The sequence below is a fragment of the Bombina bombina genome, chromosome 6 (assembly GCF_027579735.1).
Source record: "Bombina bombina isolate aBomBom1 chromosome 6, aBomBom1.pri, whole genome shotgun sequence".
NCBI lineage: Eukaryota > Metazoa > Chordata > Amphibia > Anura > Bombinatoridae > Bombina > Bombina bombina.
Window position 1 is genome coordinate 39,452,627 of NC_069504.1, and position 20,065 is coordinate 39,472,691.

General features: G+C 42.7%; 1 protein-coding gene across 1 annotated transcript in view; it reads right to left on the reverse strand.

The window, feature by feature from the left end:
* Positions 1–861: 861 nt before the first annotated feature.
* Positions 862–20,065, reverse strand: part of LOC128662571 (uncharacterized) — a 249,132-nt gene continuing 229,928 nt past the window's right edge. Inside the window, exon 20 of the mRNA XM_053716379.1 lies at positions 862–1,599. Coding sequence (XP_053572354.1) covers positions 1,526–1,599 — 74 coding nt within the window. The 3' untranslated portion in view covers positions 862–1,525. The remainder of the gene's footprint in view (positions 1,600–20,065) is intronic.

The following is a 20,065-nucleotide window of genomic DNA, read 5'->3' on the forward strand; positions in this document are numbered from 1 at the left end:
TTTTCTAAATATAGACACCGGGAGCAAACGGACAGACTGCCTAGTTCCATTTCAAGCAGCTGCTCTGTCCAATTGTTTACAGTGTTTCCTCTGTGTACTAGATGTCCCATAAAGGATCTTGCACAGATTCTATGTCAGCACCCCTATGCTAGAAAGACAATCTCACTGATATTCCACATGTCATAAAGCATACGCATTTGCACAGTTAAGTAAAACATGCTAGTGCCTGCTTCCTTACTGACATTTTTTCCCCTAATAGCACTAGGGAAATCTGAGTCCAAGTTCAATGAGGTGAAATGAAAACTCTTTTTCTGAGATCCTTTCGCCCCCAGAAATAAAGTCAGCACTTACCTCATTGTCTGCCTGGCAGCAAGGCAGTCCTGGACCTGGAAACAAACGAAAGTCCTGAGCCAAAATCCCTCAGGTTTTCTTTTAGTCAGGGCAGCATCAGTACGGGAGGCGCAGTGAGAATTATGTCCCACAAGTTCCCATTGCTTTAAAGCCACCAAAAGCTCTACTGTAGAGACTGATATGGACTACGGCTACACCCTAGAACAAAGCAGCACTCTCTGGCACTACTTTAAAAATAATAAACTCTTAATTGAAGAATCTAATCTAACACCTCACTTTACCTCTTCCTATCACTAACAAAGGCAAAGAGAATGACTGGAGTGGGAGGGAAGGGAGGAGCTATTTAACAGCTCTGTTGTGGTGCTCTTTGCCTCCTCCTGCTGACCAGGAGGTAAATATCCCATAAGTAATGAAGATTATCCGTGGACTCGTCTTTAAGAATAAAACAAAAAATGAGCAAAACGTATTTAAACCTACAGTATTTTAGGCAAAATATAAAACTACACCATATTAAAGTTCCCACAAAAATATGCTTTAATATTCTTAACAAGGAAAAAGAACATCTGAGTTCCATTTACACCTTAAAGTGAAGATAAATTATCAGTGCAAACAACTTAAGGAAAAGTTAATACCCATTTATTAGAAGGGAAAATTCCTGAACTTGGTCATTCGTTTGTGATTCAGACGATACAGGTTAATATACCAGGAAGTCAGTTTTGTTTATAATTTTAAAAATCGTAATTTTAATGGTCAAAAATATATTAGAATGTTTCAGCAATTTAAAGCACTTCCTTTTTCCAGCTTTCATCCATGGTTACACAGTTTACATATATTTCTAATGACACAGATATGGGATTTGCCCTAAACAATATATTCAGAGAATGGAATGCTGGGAATTACTCCTTTGCCGAGTTTGTAGGAAAGAGAGTGGCAGTGGAAATAAGACATTGCTTCTTCAGCTGCTCTTCTGTATTGTAGAAAAATGTCTTTCCATGGATGTTTAATAAATCAGTTTGAGACCTTTGCTGGTCTGTAGAATTACACCCAGGGACATGTAAAGGGGATACTGAAGTACACATACATCTGCAGATTCATGTAACAGGTGGTGACGTTTCAGCACCAAAAAGTGCAGTCCAGTGTCTCCAACATTCCGCTCTTCTTCAAAGAGTGTCAATCAGCATCCAGCAGGAGAGGGTGCAAAGAAATACATAGCAAGCAGAATGAAGTATACTATCACCAGCACAGTGCCTAGATAATAAAAATCATGGTTAGTAGAAGCAGAGGTCCCTGTGCAAACCAGCATTACATTAACAGACTTGTATAATAACTTTATCCAGTCTCAGTTTAACATTTCGGCAGATTTTTAAAAATGTATAAGAATTGATTGTACAGTATATCTGCACATCCAAATAAATTTTCTACAGAATTTCTCCGCAAACTGTCTAACTGGAGAAGGGGGCTCTGGGATATGCAAATGAAGTCATAATCCCCTTCAGCAAAAAAAAATAAAAAATGTTTGCTAAGGATTTAGTTTTCCTCTTCAGTTTGGATGTGCTACACAATAAAATTATGCTTACCTGATAATTTCATTTACATCTGTGGGAGGAGAGTTCACGGCTTCATTCATTACTTGTGGGAATTAAGAACCTGGCCACCAGGAGGAGGCAAAGACACCCCAAACAAAGGCTTAAATACCTCCCCCACTTCCCTCATCCCCCAGTCATTCTGCCAAGGGAACAAGGAACAGTAAGAGAAATATCAGGGTATAAAATGGTGCCAGAAGAACAAAAATAAATTTAGGTCTGCCCACCAGAGAAACAGGTGGGAGCCGGGAACTCTCCTCCCACAGATGGAAATGAAATTATCAGGCAAGCATAATTTATGTTTTCCATCTTAAAGGGAGACTCCACGGATTCATTCATTACTTGTGGGAAACAAATACCCAAGCTCTACAGGACACTGAATGAAAAAAAAAAACGGGAGGGTAAAAAGGAGGCAGACCCTAAACAGAGCACCAGCGCCTGCAAAACCTCTCCCCCAAAAGCCGCTTCTGAAGCAAAGACATCAAATTTGTAAAATTTAGCAAAAGTATGCAATGAGGACCAAGTAGCCGCCTTACAAATCTGCTTCATAGAGGCCTCATTCTTAAAGGCCCATGAAGAAGCCACAGCCCTATTTGAGTAAACCGTAATCCTCTGAGGAGGCTTATGTCCCACTGTCTCTCAGGCCAAGTGAATAATGCTCCTCAACCAAAAAGGATAGGGAAGTGGAAGAGGCCCTCTGCCCCCCTGCACTTCCCTGAATATACCACAAATAAAGACGAAATCTGTCTGAATTCTTTCGTTGCCTGAAGATAGAACTTCAAAGCTCAAACCACATCCAAATTATGAAGTAAACTTTTCCTTTGAAGAAGAAGGGTTAGGACACAAGGAAGGAACTACTATCTCCTGATTGATGTTACGATTCGACACAACCTAGGGAAGAAATCCCAACCCAGTGCGAAGAACAGCCTTATCTGTGTGAAAAACCAGGTAAGGAGGCTCACATTACAAGGCCGCCAACTCAAAGACTCTGCGTGCCGACGCAATAGCCAATAGGAAAAGAACCTTCCAGGAAATAATTTTAATGTCAAGCAAATGCATAGGCTCAAACGGAGCCCTGTGCAAAATCTTAAGTATCAAGTTTAAGCTCCAAGGGGGAGCAGAATTTCTAAAGACAGGCCTGATCCTAGACAGAGCCTTAACATAGGACTGAATGTCAGGAAGCTCCACAAGCTTCTTGTGCAACAGTACAGAATGTCAGAATCTGTCCCTTTAAGGAACTGGCGGCAAGTCACTTCTCCAACCCATCATGGAGGAAGGACAGGATCCTGGATACCCTTACCTTATGCCAGGGATATCCACGTTCCTCACACCAGGACAAGTAGGTCCTCCACACCTTATGATAGATGCGATGAGTGACCAGTTTCCTGGCTTGAATGAGAGTATCAATCACTCTCAGAAAAACCTCTCTTGGATATGACTAAGCGTTCAACCTCCACGCAGTCAGCCTCAGAGAAATCAAGATTTTGATGTAGAAAGGGACCCTGAACCAGCAGATCTCTGAGACAAGGTAACCTCCATGGTGGCGACGATGACATCCCCACCAGATCGACAAACCACATCCTCCGTGGCCATGACGGAGCAATTAGAATAGCCGAAGCTTGCTCTTGCTTGATGTGGGCCACTACTCAAGGTAGCAGTGGAAATATGTAGACTAGGTTAAACTCCCAAGGCACCGCTAAGGCATCTATCAGCTCTGCCTGGGGATCCCTGGATCGCTACCCGTATCTGGGTAGCTTGAAGAGAAGCCTGGAAGTCATGAGATCTATCTCCAGTGTCCCCCATCTGATGCAGATCCCCGCAAAACACCTCGGGATGGAGAGACCATTCCCCCGGATGAAACAATTGTCTGCTGAGAAAATCCGCTTCCCAGTTGTCCACATCAAGAATGTGGATCCCTGAGAGAGAACAGTCGTGGGTCTCTGCCCACTCCAGAATCTGAGATACTTCCCTCATTGCTAGGGAGCTTCTCGTTCCCCCCTGATGGTTGATGTAAGCCACCGAGGTAATGTTGTCCGACTGGAATCTGAGGAATCGGGACGACCCCAGAGGGGGCCAAGTCCTCAGAGCGTTAAAGAATGCGCAAAGTTTCAGAATATTGATCGGGAGAAGAGACTCCTTGAGTCCACCTTCCTGGCACCCGAAACAGTTCCCCATCCTGACAGATACGTCCGTGGTCACAATCTCCCAGGATGGTCTCAAGAAGAATGTCCCTTGGGACAGTTGGTCCAGACAGATGCACCAAGAGGGATTCCCTCACTCGGTTGTCCAGAGAGATCTGTTGGGATAGATCCGAGTGATCGCCATTCCACTGTCTCAACATGCATAACTGAAGAGGACGGAGATGGAACCTGGCGTATGGAATGACATCTATGCTGGATACCATGAGCCCAACCACCTCCATACACCGGGCCTCTAATGGCCTTAAGGAGGTCTGAAGGGCAAGACAGCTGGATGCAAAATATCTCTGATCTCTCAGTAAAATCTTCATAGATATGGAAACTGTTATCGTGCCCAGAAAATTACACTCTGTTGCTGGGAACCAGGGAACTCTTATGTTTATTTTCCATCCATGAGATCGAAGGAGAAGAGCCCTTGTATGATCCTCTGCAAGACTGTAGGAGGAGCCTGGAGCAGGATGTCGTCCAGATAAGGAGCCACTGCAATGCCTCTGGCTCTCGCCACCGCAAGCAATGCTCCCATAACCTTCGTAAAGACTCTTGGGGCAGGCGCCAGGCCAAACAGTCCAGAAAGGCAAATCTTCAGAACCCGAAGTGATCCATCTGGATTGACATGGGAAGGTAAGCATCCTTCAAATCTTTTGTAGTCATGAATTGTCCCTCTTGAACTAGGGGCAGAATAGACCTGATCGTCTCCATCTTGAACGATGGGACCAACAGAAACTTGTTTAGGCACTTTAGGTCTAGAATCGGATGAAACGTGCCCTCCTTTGGGACCAGGAAAAGGTTTGAATAATACACAAGACCTCTTTCTGTCAGAGGTACTGGTACGATTACCCCGAGAGAGGAGAGATCCCTTACGCACTCCAGAAAGGTGTCTCTCTTCTCTGGTCTTGATAGGTTTGACAGGAGGAATCTGAACCAGGGCGGATGAGTCTTGAACCCTATAATGTAACCCTGGGCGATGACCTCCAGAACCCAAGGGTCCTAAACATCTCTCATCCAGGCCTCCGCAAAAAAGATAGTCTACCCCCTACACGATCCATAGGCGGATCGGGAGACACCCCTTTATGCCGATTTTTGTTTCGGCTGGCTTTTTGGTCTGCTTGGCCTTGTTCCAAGATTAAGCTGGTTTCCAAGATCCCTTGGACAGTTTGGTTTTCGCGGCAGGTTGCTGGCGTTGGGACTTGTCTGAACAAAAGGGCCAAAACGACTAACCACATGGTTCTACAAGCTAGAACAGAAAAACCTGATGTCTTGGCATTCAGGCGAATAATCTGCATATTTGCATCACAGATTAAATAATAAGCTACCCATAAGGCCTAAATTCATTGCTGTATCTCCTCAAGGGGAGTCTCCATCTCGACCATAGCTGATAGAGCATCACACCAGTAGGTAGTTGCCCCAGCCACCGCTTAAAAAATTAACCCTGTAAGCTGAAATATCTTTAACATGACTCCAATTTCTTTATCCGTGGGTTTCTTGAATGAAGAGATATCTTTGAGCGGGATAGTTGTGCGCTTAGCAAGCATGGAGATAGCACCATCCACCTTAGGGATGCCCCCCCCCCCCACAGCTCAAGCTGAGAGTCCAGAACAGTGAAAAGTTTTTTTTTTTAAAGAAGTAGAGGGAGAAAAGGATGAGCCAAGTTTCTCCCATTCATTCTTAATATTAGCCATCTTAACGGGTACCGAGAAGGTCTGAGGTACCACCCTGTCCTCGTAAACCCCAAGTAACTTAGGGATTGAAGGTTCCTCTGGTAATTTTGGTTCCAGAACCTCTAGCGTAGCAATCACCTCTTAACAGAAAGCACAAATGCTCCATTTTAAACTTAAAGTCGGGCTCCTCCGCAGCTGGAGATCTAGATGTCGCCTACTTCAACACAGAAAGAGCGCCCTCCGAAGAATCGGAGTCGTCTTCATAAGCGTATAATCTATCAAAAGCATCCAATGGAGTAGATGGAACCCTGGGACAGATAGCTATGTTTCACCTTTCGCTTAGCAGGGCATGGCTGCAGAGACCGCTGTTTGTAACTTCTCAGCGAACTCAAGCGGCCAAAGGGCCCCTCCCTCGGGAGGATTAGTAGTGCCCTGAGGAGCTGCATGTGTAATCGGAGATGAATGTAGGGAATGCACCTCGCAGGATGGAGAACCCTCAGAGGTGGATGGCTCAGTTGTACTAAATATCTTATTCTTTTTAGATATTGCAATATTATCAAAACATGTGGAACATAATTGAGCAGGCGGATCCACCAGAATCTCATCACAATAAACACTGAATTAGATTTGGTTAAAGAGGGAGTACCCTCTAACAGAGTCCTCCATAGCTTGCGCTTTTTTTTTACAGACTAGAAGGAAATGAAATGGCACCTTTATACCCCAATGGCCGTGGCACTCACCACCTCCTATGACCCGGAGCACAGAGAAAACTGTCTCCTGCAACTGCCAGTCAAATAAGAGGAAGTTAAAGATGCCACACTCTGTCATATGGAGTGCCATCCAGGACCGCCCCTGCATTAACGAGAAAACGCACCAAAAAGGCCATGTCGATATCTCTCTAAGGAAACCTGACAGTTCACACTGACAAAGCCTCATCTCACACATGTTGCAGCATTAAACACAAAGAATATTATGCATAAATCCCCCCTGTTCAATAATCCCCTTTCAGAGGATGTTAACCCTTGATTCTATACAGATAAAAGGTGACACACTGTGACCCTGTCTTCTGCGTTATCATATGTGTATAAATGAAACGATCTTACCAGAATCTATGCCGTGGAACAGGAACACAGCCTTTCAAGTTTGACAGGGTAGTAGCGTCGCTCATGACATGGACTTAAGTGCAGAAAAGCAGGCAGCTGTTAATCTGAGTCGGGATGGGTTCTCAGAAAGACTCTCCCTGCACCTCCAGACTCTAACTTTATCCCATGCTCTCACTGAGAGGCTAACAAGACTACTTAAAACTCCAGTCTCATTCCGAAGAGTACTACTCTCCATAAGAGACTACTCTGAATCTTCTGACACTTCTCTGCCAACCTCCTGTGACTAAAGGCAAAGAATGACTGGGGGATGGGGGAAGTGGGGGAGGTATTTAAGGCTTTAGCTGGGTGTCTTTGCTTCCTCCTGGTGGCCAGGTTCTTAATTCCCACAAGTAATGAATGAAGCCTTGGACTCTCCTCCCATTAAGATGGAAATTCTATTTACATCTTGTCATGTAAAAGGAGAAATATCATTGTAAGCTATGTTTATAGATATCATGTTGATTAAGTCATCTATATATGAAAATATTTCAAATATAATTTCTGTACTGTAAGTTTCATTAAGTACCTAAAATCAGACTTGTCAACCCAGACCCCTCTCTATACTCAGATACCCATAACAAAACCTGATATCTCAGAGTTCAAAGCAGACATTTGTTCCCCAACTAGAAGGAATAAACTTCGAAAGAGCTTTTGTTCTATGATCTATATCAGGTTAAAATCTTATTTAAATTAAAGAGATAAACAACCTACCAGAGATAGGATGTGCCCTGTAGTGACAGACGGTCTACAGTGATCAGTTATTTGAAGCTAGCAGTATCTCAGGAAAAGAGTTAATTACTCCATGCCGAGTTTCAATATACAAAGACCAGACTTGCGTCTACTGAATATAGCAAAGAAAACAATTTATGCTTACCTGGTAAATGTATTTCTCTTGTGATATATCGAGTCCACGGATTCATCCTTACTTGTGGGATATTCTCCTTCCCTACAGGAAGTGGCAAAGAGCACCCACAGCAGAGCTGTCTATATAGCTCCTCCCTTAGCTCCACCCCCAGTCATTCGACCGAAGGCTAGGAAGAAAAAGGAGAAACTATAGGGTGCAGTGGTGACTGAAAGTTTTAAAATAAAAATATATATGCCTGTCTTAATAAACAGGGCGGGCCGTGGACTCGATACATCACAAGAGAAATAAATTTATCAGGTAAGCATAAATTATCTTTTCTCTTGTAAGATGTATCGAGTCCACGGATTCATCCTTACTTGTGGGATACCAATACCAAAGCTTTAGGACACGGATGAAGGGAGGGACAAGTCAGGTACCTTAAACGGAAGGCACCACTGCTTGTAGAACCTTTCTCCCAAAAATAGCCTCCGAAGAAGGAAAAGTATCGAATTTGTAAAATTTGGAAAAAGTATGAAGCGAAGACCAAGTCGCCGCCTTACAAATCTGTTCAACAGAAACCTCATTTTTAAAAGCCCATGTGGAAGCCACAGCTCTAGTAGAATGAGCAGTAATTCTTTCAGGAGGCTGCTGTCCAGCAGTCTCATAGGCCAAATGGATGATGCTTTTCATCCAAAAGGAAAGAGGTATCCGTAGCCCTTTGACCTCTCTGTTTACTAGAATAAACGACGAAGAAGATGTTTGACGAAAATCTTTAGTTGCTTGTAAGTAGAACTTTACAGCTCAAACCACATCAAGATTATGTAACAGACGTTCCTTCTTTGATGAAGGATTAGGACACAGAGAAGGAACAACAATCTCTTGATCGATATTTTTATTAGAAACAACCTTAGGAAGAAACCCAGGTTTGGTACGCAAAACCACCTTATCTGCATGGAAAACAAGGTAAGGGGAATCACATTGTAAAGCAGATAGCTCAGAAACTCTTCGAGCCGAAGAGATAGCTACTAAAAACAAAACCTTCCAAGATAGAAGCTTAATATTTATGGAATGCATAGGTTCAAACTGAACCCCTTGAACTTTAAGAACTAAGTTTAGGCTCCATGGAGGAGCAACAGGTTTAAATACAGGCTTGATTCTGACCAAAGCCTGACTAAATGCTTGAACGTCAGGGACATCTGCCAGACGTTTGTGTAGTAGAATAGACAAAGCAGATTTGTCCCTTTAGGGAACTAGCTGATAATCCCTTCTCCAAATCTTACTCCACGAGTAACCTTTGAATTCACACCAATAAAGATATTTGCGCCAAATCTTATGATAGATCTTTCTGGTGACAGGCTTTCTAGCCTGAATCAGGGTATCAATGACCGACTCGGAGAAACCACGCTTTGATAGAATCAGGCGTTCAATCTCCAAGCAGTCAGATGCAGAGAAATTAGGTTTGGATGCGTGAACGGACCTTGGATTAGAAGGTCCCATCTCATTGGCAGAGTCTACGGTGGAACCGAGGACATGTCCACTAGGTCTGCATACCAAGTCCTGCGTGGCCACGCAGGTGCTATCAGAATCACAGAAGCTCTCTCCTGCTTGATTCTGGCAACCAGACGTGGGAGGAGAGGAAACGGTGGAAATACATAGGCCAGATTGAAGGACCAAGGCACTGCTACAGCATCTATCAGTACCGCCTTGGGATCCCAGGACCTGGACCAGTAACGAAGAAGTTTGGCATTCTGACGGGACGCCATCAGATCCAACTCTGGTGTGCCCCATAGCTGAATCAGCTGGGCAAATACCTCCGGATGGAGTTCCCACTCCCCCGGATGAAAAGTCTGACCACTTAGGAAATCCGCCTCCCAATTCTCCACTCCTGGGATGTGGATTGCTGAGAGATGGCAAGAGTGATCCCATCGGATTATTTTGGTTACCTCCATCATCGCTAGAAAACTCCTTGTTCCTCCTTGATGATTGATATAATCTACAGTCGTGATGTTGTCCGACTGAAACCTGATGAATTTGGCCGCAGCAAGCTGAGGCCACGCCTGAAGCACACTGAATATCGCTCTCAGTTCTAGAATGTTTACTGGAAGAAGAGATTCTTCCCGAGACCATAAGGCCCTGTGCTTTCAGGGAGTTCCAGACTGCACCCCAGCCTAGCAGGCTGGCATCTGTCGTTACAATGAGCCACTCTGGCCTGCGGAAATACGTTCCCTGAGACAGGTGGTTCTGAGACAATCACCAGAGAAGAGAATCTCTGGTCTCCTGGTCCAGATGCAGTTGAGATAAATCTGCATAATCCCCATTCCACTGTTTGAGCATGCATAGTTGTAGTGGTCTGAGGTGTAGGCGGGCAAAAGGAACTATGTCCATTGCCGCTACCATGAGACCGATTACCTCCATACACTGAGCCACTGATGGCCGAGGAATGGAATGAAGAGCTCGGCAAGTGGTTAAGAGTTTTGATTTTCTGACCTCCGTCAGAAATATTTTCATTTCTACCGAGTCTATCAGAGTCCCTAGGAAGGAAACTCTTGTAAGAGGGAAGAGAGAACTCTTTTTTTTTATGTTCACCTTCCACCCGTGAGATCTTAGAAAAGCCAACACGATGTCCGTGTGAGACTTGGCTAGCTGGAAAGTCAACCCCTGAATTAAGATGTCTATCCCACTCCTTAGCAATAATATTCACAATCCTCTTAGGGACTGGAAAAACATCAGTGTAAACAGGAACCTCTAAGTATTTATCCATTTTACACAATTTCTCTGGGACCACTATAGGGTCACAATCATCTAGAGTCACTAATACCTCCCTGAGCAATAAGCGGAGGTGTTCAAGCTTAAATTTAAAAGCCGTCATATCAGAATCTGTCTGAGGAAGCGTCTTTCCTGAATCAGAAATTTCTCCCTCAGATAACAAATCCCTCACCCCTACTTCAGAGCATTGTGAGGTCATATCAGATACGGCTACTAAAGCGTCAGACGGCTCAGCATTTTTCCTTAACCCAGAGCTGTCCCGCTTCCCTTGTAAACCAGGCATTTTGGATAAAACCTCTGTGAGGGTTGTATTCATAACTGTGGCCATGTCTTGTAAAGTAAATGAATTTGACGCACTAGAGGTACTTGGCGTCACTTGTGCGGGCGTTACTGGTTGTGACACTTGGGGAGAGCTAGATGGCGAACCCTCATTTACCTCTGACTGAGAATCATCTATTGCTCTGTTTTTAAGTGCTAATATATGTTCTTTATAGTTAATAGACATTTCAGTACAATTGGGACACATTCTAAGAGGGGGTTCCACAATGGCTTCCAAACATATTGAACAAGGATTTTCCTTGGTGTCAGACATGTTAAACAGGCTAGTAATGTAACAAGCAAGCTTGGAAAACACTGTAATCAAAGTAAATAACACTTAGAAATAAAACGGTACTGTGCCTTTAAGAGGAAAAAAGCTGCACAAATTCTGCAAAACAGTGTAAAAAAGCAGTAAACTTAAAGAAATTTTTACAGTAGTATCATACAGCCTTAGTAACTTTGCACAGCTATGCAAATAAACAATTAACCCCTTAATGGCAAAACCGGATTGAAAGAAAACGTCAAAACTGGTAAAAAAAACTTTCAGCACCTTGCCACAGCTCTGCTGTGGCGCCTACCTGCCCTTCAGAATGATTTGTGGGGGGAAAAAAAATCTTACAGCCCTCAAACACAGCAGGAACCTCTGGAGAAGCAGTTAGATGTCTCTAAGGAAAAGAAACTGCGCAACTGAGGCGCAAAAATAGGCCACTCCCACCTCACTCGATGTTTTGAGGCCTATCAGAAAAACACCAGAGTGTCTCTTAATTAACCATGTGGGTTAAAAAAAACCAAACAAGCCACAATGACCCCTTTAGTCCCTTCAAAAAAACGTTAAAATTGCATCATTTACTGAATAAACAAAAACGTTTTTTCCTAACAGTGTCACCAGTAACTAATGAGCCCTTCAAGCAAGCTGAAATTCCTATCCAAGTGTCTGAATACAGCTTACCCTTCCCTCATGGGGTTATAGCCAGCCTTTTCTAGAATTAACACAGTCTGTCTAGAAAAATATAGACTGAACATACCTCATATGCAGCTTAGCATGCAAACCGTTCTGCCAACTGAAGATTTCCTGTACTCTTCAGCCCTTGTGAGAACAGCAGTGGATCTTAGTTACAAAGTGCTAAGATCATCATCCTCCTTGCAGAAATCTTCATCCCTTTTCTGCCAGAGAGTAAATAGTACACACCGGTACCATTTAAAATAAACTTTTGCTTGAGAAATAAAAAACTAACATTTTTTCACCACACTCGCTCTGCCCTTCCTAGTTTCTAAGAGTAGGCAAAGAGAATGACTGGGGGGTGGAGCTAAGGGAGGAGCTACATAGACAGCTCTGCTGTGGGTGCTCTCTTTGCCACTTTCTGTAGGGAAGGAAAATATCCCACAAGTAAGGATGAATCCGTGGACTCTATACATCTTACAAGAGAAATATCTTTAACACTGTGCAAGCTAGAATCCATATAAGAATTTAAATCTGAAAAGGGACCCTTAACATCTGTCTGCTAATAATCCCCAAAACCTACTTTTTCTTATTAATAAAAATAAAATCACTGCTGTTTATTTTATCTGTTCCTCTTACCCCAAGCTTTTGAAAAGGATTGTTTTGAAATCGTGTTGAGGCAGTGCTTGATTTCCTATGTAAGCTGCCATATTGTAGCGTGCGTTACAGGGGCACAGTAGTCACATGACACAGCATATTGGTTGTTACATACAGTACTACTTAGAGGAATAACATTTGCCTGCAGCGTGTGAGCTGCAGTGTCTGAAGACACATTTATTTCTCAGTCCGGGTGTAAATAGATGTAATTTCCAAGTCAACGTATATAATATACATTATGCAGCAGGATTTAAATAAAATGTTAAGTGCAGTACTTCTGTTTAACTCCCACCCACTTTTTTATTTTTTTCAAACTTCCCACAAGTTTTATGCTCTAAGCAGAGCGGTTCAGCAACTGTTATTGTCAATTACCGACATGCTTCGGGAGGGGGAGAGGGAGGAGGAAGCTCTCACGGAACGCTGTGAAGTTTATGCAGAAGACTTCTGCTTTTCATGACCTTTGCTCCTCCTGGTAATGTAAATCACTAAGGGCTGACACTCTGCTTAGTGTTAGTTTAGCAAGGATCGTATGCATTATTTATCAGTGTGATCTACTCCTGTCACACCCTCTAATCACACACGAGTTTGACTGTTTTAGCAGAGGGTGTGACAGGAGTAGATCACACTGATAAATAATGCATACGATCCTTGATAAACTAACACTAAGCCGAGTGTCAGCCCTTAGTGATTTACATTACCAGGAAGAGCAAATGTCATGAAAAGCAGATATCTTCTGCATAAACTTCAGTGCTCCGTGAGAGCTTCCTCCTCCCTCTCCCCCTTCCCAGAGCTTAATGTTCCTTTAGGGTTTGAATAAATTGTTTAGGTAATTTTCAGATGTTTCATTGATACCTCAGTAATGTATGAATAATGTGGGTTACATATACATCTAATAAATATCTAATGCCCGTTTCTAATGCCTAACACACACACTATATATATATATATATACATACACACACACACACACACACACACATACACACACACACACACACACACACACACACACACATATATTTATTTACTGCATTGCTATATTTAAAAATACTTGACCAACAACATTTTCTTTTATTTCAGAAATCTGATATACCTCTGAGATGACTGATAGATACTAAATAAGTGTCTTAGGAATGTCATAATTATGTTATCACACCTTCAAAATAACATCAAGAGATGCACTAAATATGGAATAATAATCAAAAATAAATATTGCTATAATTACTACAGAATTCTACTCTCATGAGATGTGTATAATATAAAGATGACTGGAGATGTTCTCAAAAATGCAATGTAATATCAAAATATGGAATGAGATACTATTAAAATAAAAAAATATATACTATAAATATAGATGAAGTGATACTACTTTAAATTTAAAAAAGTACTAATATAACTACTAAAAAACAATTTATGTAAAAACTTACTTGATAAATTAATGTATTTCATATTGGCAAGAGTCCATGAGCTAGTGATGTATGGGATATACAATCCTATCAGGAAGGGCAGTTTCCGAAACCTCAAAATGCCTATAAATACACCCCTCACCACACCAACAATTCAGTTTAACTAATAGCCAAGTAGTGGAGTGATAAAATAAGGAGTAAAAAAAAGCATACAAAAAGTGGAACTGGAAATAAAATGCTGGTTAATATACAAAAATCATAACCACCATAAAAAGGGTGGGCATCATGGACTCTTGCCAATATGAAAGAAATAAATTTATCAGGCAAGTTCTTACATAAATCATGTTTTCTGTCATGTAATTGGCAAGAGTCCATGAGCTAGTGACATATGGGATAGAAATACCCAAGATGTGGGAGACCACAGAAGAGTCACTAGAAAGGGAGGGATAAAATAAAAAGCTATTTCTGCTGAAAAAATTAAATCCACAAAAAAATAAGTCTCAAATTTCACATAAGTTTCAAGAAAAAACAGAATTTATGCTTACCTGATAAATTACTTTCTCCAACGGTGTGTCCGGTCCACGGCGTCATCCTTACTTGTGGGATATTCTCCTCCCCAACAGGAAATGGCAAAGAGCCCAGCAAAGCTGGTCACATGATCCCTCCTAGGCTCCGCCTACCCCAGTCATTCAACCGACGGACAGGAGGAAATATGCATAGGAGAAACCATATGATACCGTGGTGACTGTAGTTAGAGAAAATAATTCATCAGACCCGATTAAAAAAACCAGGGCGGGCCGTGGACCGGACACACCGTTGGAGAAAGTAATTTATCAGGTAAGCATAAATTCTGTTTTCTCCAACATAGGTGTGTCCGGTCCACGGCGTCATCCTTACTTGTGGGAACCAATACCAAAGCTTTAGGACACGGATGAAGGTAGGGAGCAAATCAGGTCACCTAAACGGAAGGCACCACAGCTTGCAAAACCTTTCTCCCAAAAATAGCCTCCGAAGAAGCAAAAGTATCAAATTTGTAAAATTTTGCAAAAGTGTGCAGAGAAGACCAAGTCGCTGCCTTACATATCTGGTCAACAGAAGCCTCGTTCTTGAAGGCCCATGTGGAAGCCACAGCCCTAGTGGAGTGAGCTGTGATTCTTTCAGGAGGCTGCCGTCGGGCAGTCTCATAAGCCAATCGGATAATGCTTTTAAGCCAAAAGGAAAGAGAGGTAGAAGTTGCTTTTTGACCTCTCCTTTTACCAGAATAAACAACAAAGAAGATGTTTGTCTGAAATCTTTAGTAGCCTCTAAATAGAATTTTAGAGCACGGACTACGTCCAAATTGTGTAACAAACGTTCCTTCTTTGAAACTGGATTCGGACACAAAGAAGGTACAACTATCTCCTGGTTAATATTTTTGTTGGAAACAACTTTCGGAAGAAAACCAGGCTTAGTACGCAAAACCACCTTATCTGCATGGAACACCAGATAGGGCGGAGAACACTGCAGAGCAGATAACTCTGAAACTCTTCTAGCAGAAGAAATTGCAACCAAAAACAAAACTTTCCAAGATAATAACTTAATATCTACGGAATGTAAGGGTTCAAACGGAACCCCTTGAAGAACTGAAAGAACTAGATTTAGACTCCAGGGAGGAGTCAAAGGTCTGTAAACAGGCTTGATTCTAACCAGAGCCTGAACAAATGCTTGAACATCTGGCACAGCTGCCAGCCTTTTGTGAAGTAAAACAGATAAAGCAGAGATCTGTCCCTTCAGAGAACTTGCAGATAATCCTTTCTCCAAACCTTCTTGTAGAAAGGATAGAATCTTAGGAATTTTTATCTTGTTCCATGGGAATCCTTTAGATTCACACCAACAGATATATTTTTTCCATATTTTATGGTAAATTTTTCTAGTTACAGGCTTTCTAGCCTGAATCAGAGTATCTATTACAGAATCTGAAAACCCACGCTTTGATAAAATCAAGCGTTCAATCTCCAAGCCGTCAGTTGGAGGGAAACCAGATTCGGATGTTCGAATGGACCTTGAACAAGAAGGTCCTGTGTCAAAGGTAGCTTCCATGGTGGAGCCGATGACATATTCACCAGGTCTGCATACCAAGTCCTGCGTGGCCACGCAGGAGCTATCAAGATCACCGAAGCCCTCTCCTGATTGATCCTGGCTACCAGCCTGGGAATGAGAGGAAACGGTGGGAATACATAAGCTAGGTTGAAGGTCCAAGGTGCTACTAGTGCATCTACTAGAGTCGCCTTGGGATCCCTGGATCTGGACCCGTGGCAAGGAACCTTGAAGTTCTGACGAGACGCCATCAGATCCATGTCTGGAATGCCCCATAATTGAGTTATTTGGGCAAAGATTTCCGGATGGAGTTCCCACTCCCCCGGATGGAATGTCTGACGACTCAGAAAATCCGCTTCCCAATTTTCCACTCCTGGGATGTGGATTGCAGACAAGTGGCAGGAGTGATCCTCCGCCCATTGAATAATTTTGGTCACTTCTTCCATCGCCAGGGAACTCCTTGTTCCCCCCTGATGGTTGAAAAATGCAACAGTCGTCATGTTGTCTGATTGAAACCTTATGAATTTGGCCTTTGCTAGTTGAGGCCAAGCTTTGAGAGCATTGAATATCGCTCTCAGTTCCAGAATGTTTATCGGGAGAAGAGATTCTTCCCGAGACCATAGACCCTGAGCTTTCAGGGGTTCCCAGACCGCGCCCCAGCCCACCAGACTGGGGTCGGTCGTGACAATGACCCACTCTGGTCTGCGGAAGCTCATTCCCTGTGACAGATTGTCCAGGATCAGCCACCAACGGAGTGAATCTCTGGTCTTTTGATCTACTTGAATCGTCGGAGACAAGTCTGTATAATCCCCATTCCACTGTCTGAGCATGCACAGTTGTAATGGTCTTAGATGAATTCGTGCAAAAGGAACTATGTCCATTGCTGCAACCATCAATCCTATTACTTCCATGCACTGCGCTATGGAAGGACGAAGAACAGAATGAAGTACTTGACAAGAGCTTAGAATTTTTGATTTTCTGACCTCTGTCAGAAAAATCCTCATTTCTAAGGAATCTATTATTGTTCCCAAGAAGGGAACTCTTGTTGACGGGGACAGAGAACTTTTTTCTTTGTTCACTTTCCATCCGTGAGATCTGAGAAAGGCTAGGACGATGTCCGTATGAGCCTTTGCTTTTGACAGAGACGACGCTTGAATCAGGATGTCGTCCAAGTAAGGTACTACTGCAATGCCCCTTGGTCTTAGAACCGCTAGAAGGGACCCTAGTACCTTTGTGAAAATTCTCGGAGCAGTGGCTAATCCGAATGGAAGTGCCACAAACTGGTAATGCTTGTCCAGAAAAGCGAACCTTAGGAACTGATGATGTTCCTTGTGGATAGGAATATGTAGGTACGCATCCTTTAAATCCACTGTGGTCATAAATTGACCTTCCTGGATGGTGGGAAGGATCGTTCGAATGGTTTCCATTTTGAACGATGGAACCCTGAGAAATTTGTTTAGGATCTTGAGATCTAAAATTGGTCTGAATGTTCCCTCTTTTTTGGGAACTATGAACAGGTTGGAATAAAACCCCATCCCATGTTCTCTTATTGGAACTGGATGAATTACTCCCATCTTTAACAGGTCTTCTACACAATGTAAGAATGCCTGTCTTTTTATTTGGTTTGAAGATAATTGAGACCTGTGGAACCTTCCCCTTGGGGGTAGTTCCTTGAATTCCAGGAGATAACCTTGAGAAACTATTTCTAGTGCCCAAGGATCCTGAACATCTCTTGCCCAAGCCTGAGCAAAGAGAGAAAGTCTGCCCCCCACCAGATCCGGTCCCGGATCGGGGGCCATCCCTTCATGCTGTTTTGGTAGCAGTGGCAGGTTTCTTGGCCTGCTTACCCTTGTTCCAGCCTTGCATCGGTCTCCAGGCTGGTTTGGGTTGTGAAGTATTACCCTCTGCTTAGAGGATGTAGAATTAGAGGCTGGTCCGTTTCTGCGAAAGGGACGAAAATTAGGCTTATTTTTAGCCTTAAAAGACCTATCCTGAGGGAGGGCGTGGCCCTTTCCCCCGGTGATGTCTGAAATAATCTCTTTCAAATCAGGTCCAAACAGTGTTTTACCTTTGAAAGGGATGTTAAGCAATTTTGTCTTGGAAGACACATCCGCTGACCAAGACTTTAGCCAAAGCGCTCTGCGCGCCACGATAGCAAACCCTGAATTTTTCGCCGCTAATCTAGCTAATTGCAAAGCGGCATCTAAAATAAAAGAGTTAGCCAATTTAAGTGCTTGAACTCTGTCCATAACCTCCTCATACGAAGATTCTTTATTGAGCGACTTTTCTAGTTCCTCGAACCAGAAACACGCTGCCGTAGTGACAGGAACAATGCATGAAATTGGTTGTAGAAGGTAACCTTGCTGAACAAACATCTTTTTAAGCAAACCCTCTAATTTTTTATCCATAGGATCTTTGAAAGCACAACTATCTTCTATAGGAATAGTAGTGCGTTTGTTTAGAGTAGAAACCGCCCCCTCGACCTTGGGGACTGTCTGCCATAAGTCCTTTCTGGGGTCGACTATAGGAAATAATTTCTTAAATATAGGGGGAGGAACAAAAAGGTATGCCGGGCCTTTCCCACTCCTTATTTACTATGTCCGCCACCCGCTTGGGTATAGGAAAGGCGTCGGGGGGCACCGGGACCTCTAGGAACTTGTCCATCTTACATAATTTCTCTGGAATGACCAAATTGTCACAATCATCCAGAGTAGATAATACCTCCTTAAGCAGTGCGCGGAGATGTTCTAATTTAAATTTAAATGTTACAACATCAGGTTCAGCTTGTTGAGAAATTTTTCCTGAATCTGAAATTTCTCCCTCAGACAAAACCTCCCTCCTGGCCCCTTCAGATTGGTGTGAGGGTATGTCAGAACAGTTATCATCAGCGTCCTCTTGCTCTTCAGTGTTTAAAACAGAGCAATCGCGCTTTCTCTGATAAGTAGGCATTTTGGATAAAATGTTTGCAATAGAATTATCCATTACAGCCGTTAATTGTTGCATGGTAATAAGTATTGGCGCACTAGATGTACTAGGGGCCTCTTGTGTGGGCAAAACTGGTGTAGACACAGAAGGGGATGATGCAGTATCATGCTTACTCCCCTCATTTGAGGAATCATCTTGGGCAATATCATTATCTGTGGCATCATTGTCCCTACTTTGTTTGGACACTATGGCACAATTATCACATAAATTTAAATGGGGAGAAACCTTGGTTTTCATACATATAGAACATAGCTTATCTGATGGTACAGACATGTTAAACAGGCTTAAACTTGTCAACAAAGCCCAAAAAACTTTTTAAAATAAAACCGTTACTGTCACTTTAAATTTCAAACTGAACACACTTTATTACTGAATATGTGAAAAAGTATGAAGGAATTGTTCACCACACCACAGTGTCTTAAAGCCTTAAAAGTATTGCACACCAAATTTGAAAGCTTTAACCCTGAAAATAACGGAACCTGAGCCGTTTTTACATTTAACCCCTATACAGTCCCAGCTATCTGCTTTGCTGAGACCCAACCAAGCCCAGAGGGGAATACGATACCAAATGACGCCTTCTATAAGCTTTTTCAGTGGTTCTTAGCTCCTCACACATGCATCTGCATGCCTTGCTCTCCAAAAACAACTGCGCATTAGTGGCGCGAAAATGAGGCTCTGCCTATAACTAGAAAAGGCCCCCATCTGAAAAAGGTGTCCAATACAGTGCCTGCCGTTTTTCTAAACAATCCCCAAGATTATAATAACTATTAAGAGTTATAATCTGCAAAATATGCTTAGCAAAGTAATCGTTTTAGCCCAGAAAAATGTCTACCAGTTTTTTAAGCCCTTATGAAGCCCTTTATTCTTTTACTTAATCTAAGAAAATGGCTTACCGGTCCCCATAAGGGGAAATGACAGCCTTCCAGCATTACATAGTCTTGTTAGAAATGTGGCCAGTCATACCTCAAGCAGAAAAGTCTGCCAACTGTTTCCCCCAACTGAAGTTACTTCATCTCAACAGTCCTGTGTGGAAACAGCAATAGATTTTAGTAACGTTTGCTAAAATCATCTTCCTCTTACAAACAGAAATCTTCATCTCTTTTCTGTTTCAGAGTAAATAGTACATACCAGCACTATTTTA